Source organism: Neomonachus schauinslandi, chromosome 6 (assembly GCF_002201575.2).
Source record: "Neomonachus schauinslandi chromosome 6, ASM220157v2, whole genome shotgun sequence".
NCBI classification, from domain to species: domain Eukaryota; kingdom Metazoa; phylum Chordata; class Mammalia; order Carnivora; family Phocidae; genus Neomonachus; species Neomonachus schauinslandi.
The window spans coordinates 115,072,985-115,084,267 of record NC_058408.1 but is presented as its reverse complement, the minus strand read 5'-3'; the positions used below and the strand labels follow the sequence as shown (position 1 = coordinate 115,084,267).

Below are 11,283 nucleotides of genomic sequence, written 5' to 3'. Positions count from 1 at the left end.
AATCTTTAATTTCACCTGTTCCTAGCTCTTTACTTACTATAGAATGGACTCTCAGATGCTTCTGGCAAACTCTGTGTTATTAGGATGAGATGGCGCTTTGTTATTAGATTGCATTTTATTATTTCCTTCAGCTCAACGTGTACCTGATTGATATTGGAGGGCTCTCCCTGTGGGTTGAGATTGAAAGATGCTGCAAATGATGTTTATTATTTGTGTGGGCCCTGCTTCCGTGCAGCCAGGTGAGAGACACTGTGCCGGGCAGGCTGAAGGACAGGCTGGCGTTACCTGCTAGAGCCTTCAAAACCTAGAGCTGCCTTTGTTTGCTGCATAGAAGGGCCAGAAGCAGCTGCTGTTCTGTTGACTTCAGATGCCTGTTTGGACGAGATCATCAGTAGGCATTTAGGACGGCTATCCTGGCCTCTTCACACAGCGGGTCTAGTTTACCATCACCTCCTGGGGAAATAGGTATGATTTTCTTTTGGCCAGTTTTCTATACAACGTCATGTCATAGAAGACACGGCTTCCACTAGAGGTCTAGTCTCAAAGTACACTGGCACGTCAATTGTTAACTAGCCTTTAACAGAGTATGAGTGGATTGCACAAGCTTTTATTTCTGAGCAGAGTGTGGGAGGCGTGATGCCAGCCTGCCCGGCAGGAAGCTCTCCAGAGCCGAGAGATCCCTGGACCCTCACTAATAATTCCACACATTGCCAGTGTAGCGACTCCCATTGTCTTAGCGAGCCCATGTAGAATAGTCAAATGGAACAAAAACTGTTTTGGAGGCAAACCGTAATAAAACACATGTGAAAGGAAAAAAGAAAGAAAAAGAAAAACCCCAAACCTCTTACCCCTAAATTCCCATGATATCATTTGAAATCTAGGGCTAAAACTTCATTTTCCTTTCTGTCCCTCTTTTGTTTCCAGTGTCCTGGGAAGAAGTCCAGAGCATCAAGCACCTTAACTCTGTGTGATTTAGGATGTGCTCATGCATGTAACACAGAGAACAGGGTTTTGAGTAAGAATTTAAGACACAGAAAAAAACCCAACTTGAATGTGGGCATAGCCCACTGGCCACTTCCACTTGAAATCGAGCATGTTTCCGAGAAGGCAAAGTGCTGGTTGGGAGCAGTGCTGAAGGACTTACCAAACTCCAAGTCTTTGATGTTACAGTGGAAGACAATTTCTTTGTTCACCATGAGTTCTACCACATTCCAGTCTTCTATCTTCTCTAGGATGACTTTGTGTCCATCTCTGGTCAACACAGCTGCAAAAGATGGAGACGGATGTGGGTAGCATGGGGACAGGCTCTAGATTAACCTGATGTGCAGATGTCTTCATGGATGGTGGCAGCTGACTTGTTCTCCAGTCGCCTCTGGCTTAACTCAGCTGCGTTGGTGGGTACCTACCTGGCGCTGGCCCAGATGTGCCCTCATCTTTGCTGGCAAGTGCAGCCAGGGACCTGAGCAATTCAGGTTTTGGTTACAATTTGCCTCAGACCCATAGGATGTGTGAAAAATATGAGATGTCTCTAGGAAGAGTTTTTGAACTTTTATCATAGAGATGATACTCAATGTTGGAAGGCATGTGGGGAATCAGGTGACTTCTTATCCCGCGGGTGGAAAAATAAATTGGTCACCTTTCTGGAGGTAATTCGGCAGTACAGACCGAAAGCCTCAAAAGCCTCAAGAAAATGAACTAAACTCTGGCCCGGGAAATTGCACTTAAAAGAAAGCCTCCTCAGGAAAAATAAGAAATTCAGGCAGACTTTTGTAACAAGATGTTCCTTTCTGCAGTATTACAATAGAAAATACTTACTGTCCTAATCAGAAGAGGATGGTCAAGCAAATGATGGTGGGTCCATATGATGAGGTTTTATTCAAACACTTCAAAAGATGTTTATGAATTTTTTAAATAGCAAGAAAAATATTTGTAACATAAGCAAGCAATCAGGGTGTATATATATAGTATCTATGAAAATATATCTTTAATACTAATTAAAATATGTATATGTAATAGGAAAAGAAAAGGAAACACTCAGTGGGTATATCTCTGTGGTAATAGTATGTGAAACCTCTTCCTCTTTATTCTTTCAGCATTTTCCAGATTTTCTATAATAATAAGAAACAAAATGCCTTTTTTTTTTTTTTAAAGCTAATGAGCTAAACTTTGGAAGCTGCTTTTTGGTTATCACTTCTCTAGAGATCAGCCATGGAAAAGTTTTAGATCTATCCTCTATTGTGGAAATCCAAAAATATATGCATTTAGGTGAAATGATGTGCATTGACCATCTTGGGGTTCTGTGTTCTCTAACACGTCTCTCCTCAGTTTTCTTAATATGTCCACCACGTAACATTGGTGGTAGAATCAGTGTGCTAAACCACCGTCTTGGATGGTCTTCATACATTGGTGAGAATTTTGGTTAAGATGGGAAGAGGAATCAGAGGAAGGTCATGTTTTGTTTTGTTTTTTTAAAGTCTTAGAATTTCAATCAGTCTTATGTGCAGAAAAGCAGACAGTTATGTCGGTTAATTGCATTTAATTACAGAGACAATTGCTGTTTTAAAATGTTGGCGTGTCCACTTCTTCATCTTTCAATCAGTTCAAGAACATCCAGCCCCAACTGTGAACATTTTAATTGCGTGATTTTAATTTCACTTCTGGAAAGGAACTTCAGAGAGTAACTCAGTGAGGATCTCCATTAACAAGATAGCGCTCCTCAGGCACCCAGTGGTGGCCCTAATTGACCCTGCATCAGCTAACGCCTCTCTCTATGGAACACCCACCTCTTCTTCTCTGGCATATTTATGTTATTGTATCCTGTTTAAGTGTCCTGTCTTAAACATCTTTGGAGGAAGGCACTCAGCTTGGACCAATGACTTGTTTAAATGAAGCGGTCCGTGCAGTTTGGGATGGCCAGTGGATCTGGGGATCAGACACTCTCCCAACAGCAGCCCCTCAGGAGGGGGGACGTGTCACCCGAGAGGGAAAAGCTGCAGGTGAGTGGGTGGGAGGCAATTTGGCCTCCAGGACCTTGGCTTTGCTTTGTCAGAAGATGCTCCTGGGAAATGGACTTCAATTTGATAGGAAGAAATCAGGAACAAACCAGCTTCTCCATTCCCACTCCATCTCTGGAGACAAGGTGTTGCCTCTATCCTACTCACACACAACACCCACTCTGTAAGGCCTGGGGGTTCTGGAGAGAAGGAGGCACGGGTTCTGTGTGGCCCACCATGACTGCAGTGTAAGTGAGGACGGGCTCTGCAGGAGGAGCCCCTGAGAAGCTGTGCACCACGCGGCCCGCCACGGCGCTTTCCTTTCGCATAGGGCAGGGCCCCGTCTGACTGAGTCTCATGGAGCACCTGGGTTTGGGGTTTGCTTTATGACAACAGCAGTCCTCCTTCATGGCCAAGTGTATCTAAGAAACAGGACTCGATGCACCAAATAACCTACCCTATGGAAGTCGGTGGTGCCAAATAATGTGAGTCTGCCTCATACCTGAGCCAACGAAGCCCGATGGGAAGAAATCCTCTTAAGAGACTATATCACCCTTCACTTCACCTTCTATATGGTTCGCAAAGCATGGGCTCTCGGGGCCTTTAAGGGCACATGTCTCCCTCACTGACCATAAACCACCCCACCCCCAAACCCAGTGCCCGGTGTTAAAACAGCTTATTAAATAAATGAGCTCAATGTAATGGTGCTGGCTACCTCCAATGACTCTTTTGGACACTGAGCGAACTAAGTCTGATTCTTATGAAAGCAATGAGCCACCTCAGAGTCCACATCCTATATTCATCCTCAGGACGCCTGTCCCCTTCTCATCCGTCCAGGCTGTGCCGAGCCCAGCTACAGGGTGGTCAGCGCGGGCTTAAGGGATCAAAATTGGAGAAGCACCAGAATTCCTGCGGCTCATCCAAATGCCACCTCTCTACATGGAGGCCCCATTTTTTCCTACGAGCTCCTATGGGGTTGTCTAGTCAAAGAAAGGTCAGATAAATAGACTCCATGCAACAAAGTCTTTCCAAAGGCAGTGGCTAAACTCCAGCATAAATCAACCAGAAGCTGTAAGGTCACCCACAGAATGCCTGCCTCTTTGAAGTGGCACCTCATTCTTCAAGGGGGATCTGGGTAAAATGAAGGGACACGGAAAAGCCTCCCTCTTCTCAGCACAGGCACCATCTGGGAGTGATTTAAACACAGCTAGCTCGGAAGTCACAGCAAACAGACAGGCAGGCATCTCCCCCTCCTCTGCTCGGCCCAGTTGCAGAGCTGATGACCATTAATGTGTGCAGCTAATGCGGAGCTAGGGACGGGAGAACGGCACAGAGAGCATCTTAGCTAAATAAGGGCGGATCCTATCTTTCTGGGTCGGTTTCAATTCCTTTTTGTTCCTTTTAGCAGGTCATTTGGCAGACTTCATTCGGGACAGCAGACAAGGAGCTACAATGGCCAGGGAATTACTTTGGACTTGCTGTTAAGCATTAGATAGTTTAATTTCATCAATATTGAGGCCATAGTAGAGACATTTTTGCTGAACTATTATAATTTGTGGGTAATAAGGAATGAACAAACATTTTCAGATTCCTTAAGGCACGGTAAGTTCAGGAAAGATCAGGCATATTTCCAAAGCCAGCAGGGCTTCGGGACATGCTAAAGGGCTATGATTTTCAAAGAAACGTACAGAACTGAGATGCAGAGTTTACAGAGGAGGACCTGCAAATACACCACTCTGTGCTTGGTGTGATTGACTCTAAAGTGATGGAGGGAGTGGGGGACAGGGAGAGGAGCAGATCCTTGCTTTTGTTAGCATCCTGGCATTTGTCAGCAGCCCTCAGGAAATGCTGGCTGCTGACATTATATGAATTATCATTCAGGGATACACAAACTAACTTTAAAAATCAACCACCTGCTGGTAGCTTGCAATGCTCTTCTCCTTCAACCATAAAAATTCTCCCCTTGATCTTCTCAAGATACTCCTTCCCCTCCCCTACTGTGGGAAGAGCTGCTTATGCTCTTGGCTTCCTCATCTCTCCCTGCTTTTCCACCTCCTGCAGATGGAGGCTTCAGCCCACCTTCTCTTGACCCTGTGCTCTCAGAGGTGGGGAACCATTAGCACACTCAGTGGCTCACTCAGTTCTCCCCGCCCCTCTTAGCAGATTGACACTCGGACTTATCTCCTTTCTTACTTCTTTGAAATACTTTCTGGGGCACCTGGGTGGCTCCGTCTGTTAAGTGTCTGCCTTCAGCTCAGGTCATGATCTCAGGGTCTTGGGATCAAGTTCCGCATCGGGCTCCCTGCTTGACGGGAAGCCTGCTTCTACCTCTGCTGCTCCCCCCTCCCTTCGTGCTCACTCTCTCTCCCTCTCTCTCTCTCTCAAAAATAAAATCTTAAATAGATAAATAAATAAAGAAAGAAAAGAAAATACTTTTGCTGGTTAAAAAAAACCCCAAACTATTTTGAATTCTAAAATTTTATCAGATTATAAATGTAATGCAGGCCCACGATTTTTTAAAAACCTTGAAATTATAGGACAAAAACTGTTAAATCACCATATTCATCCCTCTCCCCTTCTCTTTGTCATTTTCAATGGAAATGGGATCACAGTGTAGGTGGAATTCAGGAACACACCTTATTCCCTCACCGCTGTGTCGTGGTGATCCCGCCCTATCAATATACATGGATCTGCTGCACTGCATTTCATGGGATGGATGGACTACAATTTATTTAAGCCAGTCCTTTCTCTGGTTGTTCTCAATTCTTCACTATCAGCAACAACATTGCAGAAAACATTCCTGGGCATGCCTCTATGTACATGTGCGAGTATATATATGAAAGATATGAAAGAGACTGAACAATGGAGTAGCTGGGTTCTACAGTTCATGGTTAAATTTTAAGACATGGTCAAGTTGCCCTCTGAAGTTTCTGTGCCATCTTGCCTTCTCATTGCAAGTCTTTAAGAACACTTTTTTCGGGGCGCCTGGGTGGCTCAGGTCAGTTGAGCGACGGCCTTCGGCTCAGGTCATGATCCCAGGGTCCTGGGATCGAGTCCCACATTGGGCTCCCTGCTCTGCGGGGAGTCTGCTTCTCCCTCTCCCACTCCCCCTGCTTGTGTTCCCTCTCTTGCTGTGTCTCTCTCTGTCAAATAAATAAATAAAATCTTTAAAAAAAAAAAAGAACACTTTTTTCTATGTCGTTCATCAGCCATGAATTCATCTTTTTCTAGAAATGACTCCTACTTAACAGTTTGGTGCCCATTAGCCATTTTCTTCTTGAAATCCTCATCTCACTGGTCTCCTTTGCTCTGGGTTCTTTCCTACCTCTGCGCCCATCAGAGGGGCCACTGCTGTTCACACCTTTCCTTGCTTTCTCCCCAAGTCTCACCTCCTGTGGATCCAGTGTTCAGCTCCATTCACGTTTATTTTAACTCATGTTTATTGACCCTTTAGATGTACCTAGCACAGGGATGCCTGGATGGCTCATTTGGTTGAGCGTCTGACTCTTGGTTTCAGCTCAGGTCATGATCTCAGGGTCCTGGGTTTGAGCCCCGCATCTGGCTCCCTGCTCAGTGGGGAGTCTGCTTCTCCCTCTCCCTCTCCTTTTCCCACTCCCCCTGCTTGTGCTCTCCCTCTCTCTCTCTGTCAAATAAATAAATAAAATCTTAAAAAAAAAAAAAGGAAGGAATGGAGATAGGGAAGAGGGGCAGAGGGAGGTGTTGACATTTTCGATGGGGAAGGTCAAGGAGCACCTGTGGATGAAGGTGACTTTTGAGAAACACCCAGGGGCTGTGAGAGAGTGAAGAGTGAGGACCAGGCAGGGATCTGGAGAAAGAGCATTCCAGGTGGAGCAATGGCCAAGCCCCAAGGCCAAAGTGCACCAGGAAGGCCACTGTAAGCCTTTGGCTTCTCCCTTGAGTGAGCTGGGAGCCCCCAGGATGTTCTTGGAGGCACAGGCTGTGCTCTGACTCAAGTTTAAAGACATCACCTGGCTTTGGTGCTGAGGACGGACTGCAGGGGACGAGGGTGGCCACAGGGAGCTCAGGGAAGAGGCCAGGGCACTGGTCCAGGCAGGAAATGATGATGGTGGCTGTGATGAGTGTGAGGCAAAGAGAGGACAGAAAGATGCCTGTGACATGAACAGACATTTCTGCAAAGACAACATACAAATGGCCAACAGACACATGAAAAACTGCTCCACATCACTTGGCATCAGGGAAATACAAATCAAAACCTCAGTGAGATACCACCTCACACTAGTCAGAATGGCTAGAATTAACAAGTCAGGGAACGACAGATGTTGGTGAGGATGTGGAGAAAAGGGAGCCCTCCTACACTGTTGGTCGGAATGCAAGCTGGTGCAGCTACTCTGGAAAACAGTATGGAGGTTCCTCAAAAAGTTAAAAATAGAGCTACCCTATGACCCAGCAACTGCACTACTAGGTATTTATCCAAAGGATACAAACATAGTGATCCGAAGGGGCATATGCATCCCAATGTTTATAGCAGCAATGTCCACAATAGCCAAACCCAGAAAGAGCCCAGATGTCCATTGACAGATGAATGGATAAAGAAGATGTGGTGTATATATACAATGGAATATTACTCAGCCATCAAAAAGAATGAACTCTTGTCATTTGCAACAACCTGAATGGAACTAGAGGGGATTATGCTAAGTGAAATAAGTCAGTCAGGAAAGACAATCACCATATGATTTCACTCATATGTGGAATTTAAAAAACAAAACAGATGAACATAGGGGAAGGGAAGGAAAAATAAAATAAGATGAAAACAGACAGGAAGACAAACCATAAGACTCTTAATTCTAGGAAACAAACTGAGGGTCACTGGAAGGGAGGTGGGTGGGGGGATGGAGTAACTTGGTGATGGGCATTAAGGAGGGCACGTGATGTACTGAGCACTGGATGTTATATGCAACTGATGAATCACTAAATTCTACCTCTGAAACTAATAACACTATATGTTAACTAAACTGAATTTAAATAAAAAATAAAAAAAGAAAGATGCCTGTGAGCTTTTTGGCCTGAGTAACTGAAAGACTGGAGCTGTGTGCACTGAGATGAGGAGAATGCAGGAGGGGTTGGGGGGTGCTGGGTATTAAGAGGTCAGTTTAGAGACTTTGGACATATTAGCCTGAGATGCCTACCAACCATCCCAGTGACAATGAGAGGTCCTGATTGGAAAGATAAGTTCGGGAGTCATTAGCAGATAGATGTTATTTAAAGTCACAACTACTGGGGCACTTGGGTGGCTCGGTTGGTTGAGCATCTGCCTTCGGCTTGGGTTGTGATCCCGGGGTCCTGGCATCGAGTCCCGAGTCGGGCTCTAAGCAGGGAGCCGCTTCTCCCTCACCCACTCCCCCTGTTTGTGCTCTCTCACTCTCTGTCAAATAAATAAATAAATAAATAAATAAATAAATAAATAAATAAAATCTTAAAAAAAAAATAAAGTCACAACTACTTCTGACTCAAGTAGTCTTTAGTAGTCAGGTAGTTTTCTTTGTCTTTCCCCTGAACTTCAGAACTTAATTTCTAATCTCTTAATATTTCTTAATAATTTGTTTTCTCTCACTTCCCCTCCCCAAATCTCTTTTTTCAGAATTGGCCTCTTAAGGCACATCCTTAATCTCATTCTTTAGCTCAAGAAATGTTGCTGGCTCCCTGTTGTCAAGGGTAAAACAGGCCTGACTCTCTCATTGCATAACATCCTCCAGCCTGACCCAGCTGCTTGCTGCTCCCCAGCATGCCCCACGTTGCTCCCTCCTCCCCTTCCTAGTAACCCCCCTGCCTTGGAGTAGTAAGACTAATGCTTGTTGAGCATTTACTATGTGCAGGAATGATATTCGTGACTGTGTGCATTTTCCCATTGGAATCTCACATCAGTGAGGTAGGAATCTGCTCCCATTTTACCAGTAGGTAAACTGAGGCTCAGAAAGGTAAAATAACTTGATCTTGACTTTAGCCACATAGCTACTAAATGGTGAAGACGAATTCAAAAGGAGATTGGTTGGACTTCAGAGTCCTTGGGCTTAATCTCTGCTCTGCCAGCAGTGCCAAGAAAGCAAGTAGGAGACAAGTGACCAGAGGTGATCAGTTGAGTCAATGGATTTGTGTGCAAACTATATGGGAAGTCCCCCTCCCCCCGCCTCAATATTTGTAAATTGTGCGCTATAACAAATGCTTATTTATGCATTCTCCTTTACTATAATTCTTGGTATGGAAATGATCTAGTTGAACTCTATACAGTCATGCAGATTATGGCAGCAGCAAGAAACATAATTAAAAAGGGTCTGCAGACAGCGGCAAAATGGTGGAGTAGGCACTCCAAACTCCCATTTCTCCACAGAGAAGTTAAAAAAACCACCAGAAACTGTGAGAACCCACTTTGTCAGAACTCTGGAAAATAGTCAGAGTTGGCAAAAGAGTAAATGCTGAGTCAAGACAAAGGCAACTTGAAAGTGGTAAGAAAGCTTTGTGACCTCTCAACTTGCCCTTGCCCCACCTCCTCCCCGGCTTGCTGGCAGCCTTGAAGATGGCAGCCCCTGTCCCCTGTGTGGGCCCTGGTTCCTGAGTCTAGAGGGAGCAGAGCACACCTTCTTTGCAAATTCCTGTGTTTGTCTCTGCTGCCCTGTCTGGGGGCTACCTCAAGGACTGGCACAAGGCCCTTGTCTCTGTTTCACCTGATGCAGAATGCACACAGGGTGGAAAAGCTGTGGGCAGCACGCGGGCAAATGAAAAATACATAGCTGTCTGGGCAAAAGACTGTTGAGACATACAACGAACCTCATGAAGCCTGAGAGAGAAAGCTGGCGAGAAGGTTTCGTTGGGACATTAGAGCATTTTAAAGCACTGAAGACTCAGGCCTGGGCTCTCTTCTCTTTCTGTATGTCGTCCCCAAGTCCATGACTCAGACCTTTCTATCTCTAGCTCAGACTTTTTCTCTGAACTCCAGAACTGCCGAGCTAACTCAGTACCTCCACCTATGTAGCCAAAAACACATGGAGTTTAAGATGGCTGAAAAGGAACATGGTCCTCAAAATTCCGGTCCCTCTGTCTGGCATGCTTTTTCTTCTCTTTACCTGGTTATTTTCTCCTTGCTCTTTAAAACTTAACTCAAGTAAAATTCTAGTGAATAAACCTTTCCAGATCTCCCCCTCTCCCCTCCAATTATGGCCAGTGGCGGGTCCCACTATGCTTATGTTCCTCTGTTGGAGGCCCAGGCACAACTGTCAACTAGTAGTCAACAATGAGAAGGTCACTTGAAGGACACCTATCTTTGTTCCCCAGTGTGTCTCCAGTACCTGGAAGAGTGTCCAACACACATTAGGTGCTCAGGAAAAGTTTGTTGCCTGATTGAATGCTGAAGGTATAGACTCTCCACCATTTTGCCGCCATATGACCTTGGAAAAGTCACTTAATGTTCTTGATCTTCGGTTTTCCAATGCCTAAAGCAGGGTATGTAATCCCTCCTATCCAAATAACTTGTGTTAACTGCCTGGTCCCCCGTGGGAAGACTTTCTGGAGGTTACGGACTTGGTTAGGGTCTGAGGAAGGAAGGAGGTAGAGGCAGAGAGCACAGCCTGCACTGGTGTGCAGAGGCTGGGGTGCACCTGGGCACATGGAGTTGAGTGGCGTCCGACGCTCGGCTGCCCACCTTGCAGGCCTTCTAGGCGGAAGGTGCGGTACTCCACAGACAGGCCGACTGCCCTGTATGGCCCGTAGCGAACGATGACCACCGCGTCCTTCGGCATGGCCGGCCGCGAGCACCGGCTAAAGCGCAACACACACTGCTAGGCAACAGCTCTGCAGGCCCTTGGGAGTGGGTGTGGCCACGTGGGGGTGGGCGGGGCCAGGGCGGGTAGGGGTGGGACCTGAGGGTCCTTGCCCCATGTCCCATGCTGGGTGCCTGCGTGGGAGCCCAGGATGAGGAACGTTCCTTTCTCGATATCTGCACCACCACCTCTGGAGTATAAGAAAGGTGTGGTGGTAGTCAGAGGCGACTTGCCTTCTCACCCTGACTGCCAGGTAAACGGGGGATTTCTGCCGGTGTGGCAAGTGTTAATGATAAATAACAGTAGCCAATATTATAGCCGGTTACAGGTGCTTGCTAAGCACTTTCCATATATTATCTCATTTAATCATTTTACCATTCTTATGAAGTAGGTTGTATTTTTTAATTTTGTATTTACAAAACTGAGGTTCAGAAGGGGCCAAGTAACCTTCCCAGGCAAGCCAGGGGTGGAGGAGGCTGGAAACCCTTGTAAGGTGC

At 45.9% G+C, this 11,283-nt stretch overlaps 1 protein-coding gene across 1 annotated transcript; it reads right to left on the bottom strand.

The window, feature by feature from the left end:
• Positions 1 to 388: 388 nt before the first annotated feature.
• Positions 389 to 10,765, bottom strand: C6H10orf53 (chromosome 6 C10orf53 homolog). The gene is made up of 3 exons (XM_021700135.1): positions 10,669 to 10,765; positions 1,145 to 1,264; positions 389 to 453 (listed from the first exon to the last, which is right to left on the bottom strand). Exons 1-3 carry the CDS (start codon positions 10,763 to 10,765, stop codon positions 389 to 391), a joined length of 282 nt encoding a protein of 93 aa, XP_021555810.1.
• Positions 10,766 to 11,283: the final 518 nt, after the last annotated feature.

Bases quoted from the DNA above. Each gene is read 5' to 3' on its own strand.
- C6H10orf53 (XM_021700135.1), bottom strand. From the start codon at position 10,765: ATGCCGAAGGACGCGGTGGTCATCGTTCGCTACGGGCCATACAGGGCA. The intron at 1,265-10,668 runs GTGGGCAGCCGA...CATCTTTTGCAG, and splicing joins CCGCCTAGAAGGCCTGCAAG to CTGTGTTGACCAGAGATGGA. The intron at 454-1,144 runs GTAAGTCCTTCA...CTATTTCCCCAG, and splicing joins CATCAAAGACTTGGAGTTTG to GAGGTGATGGTAAACTAGAC.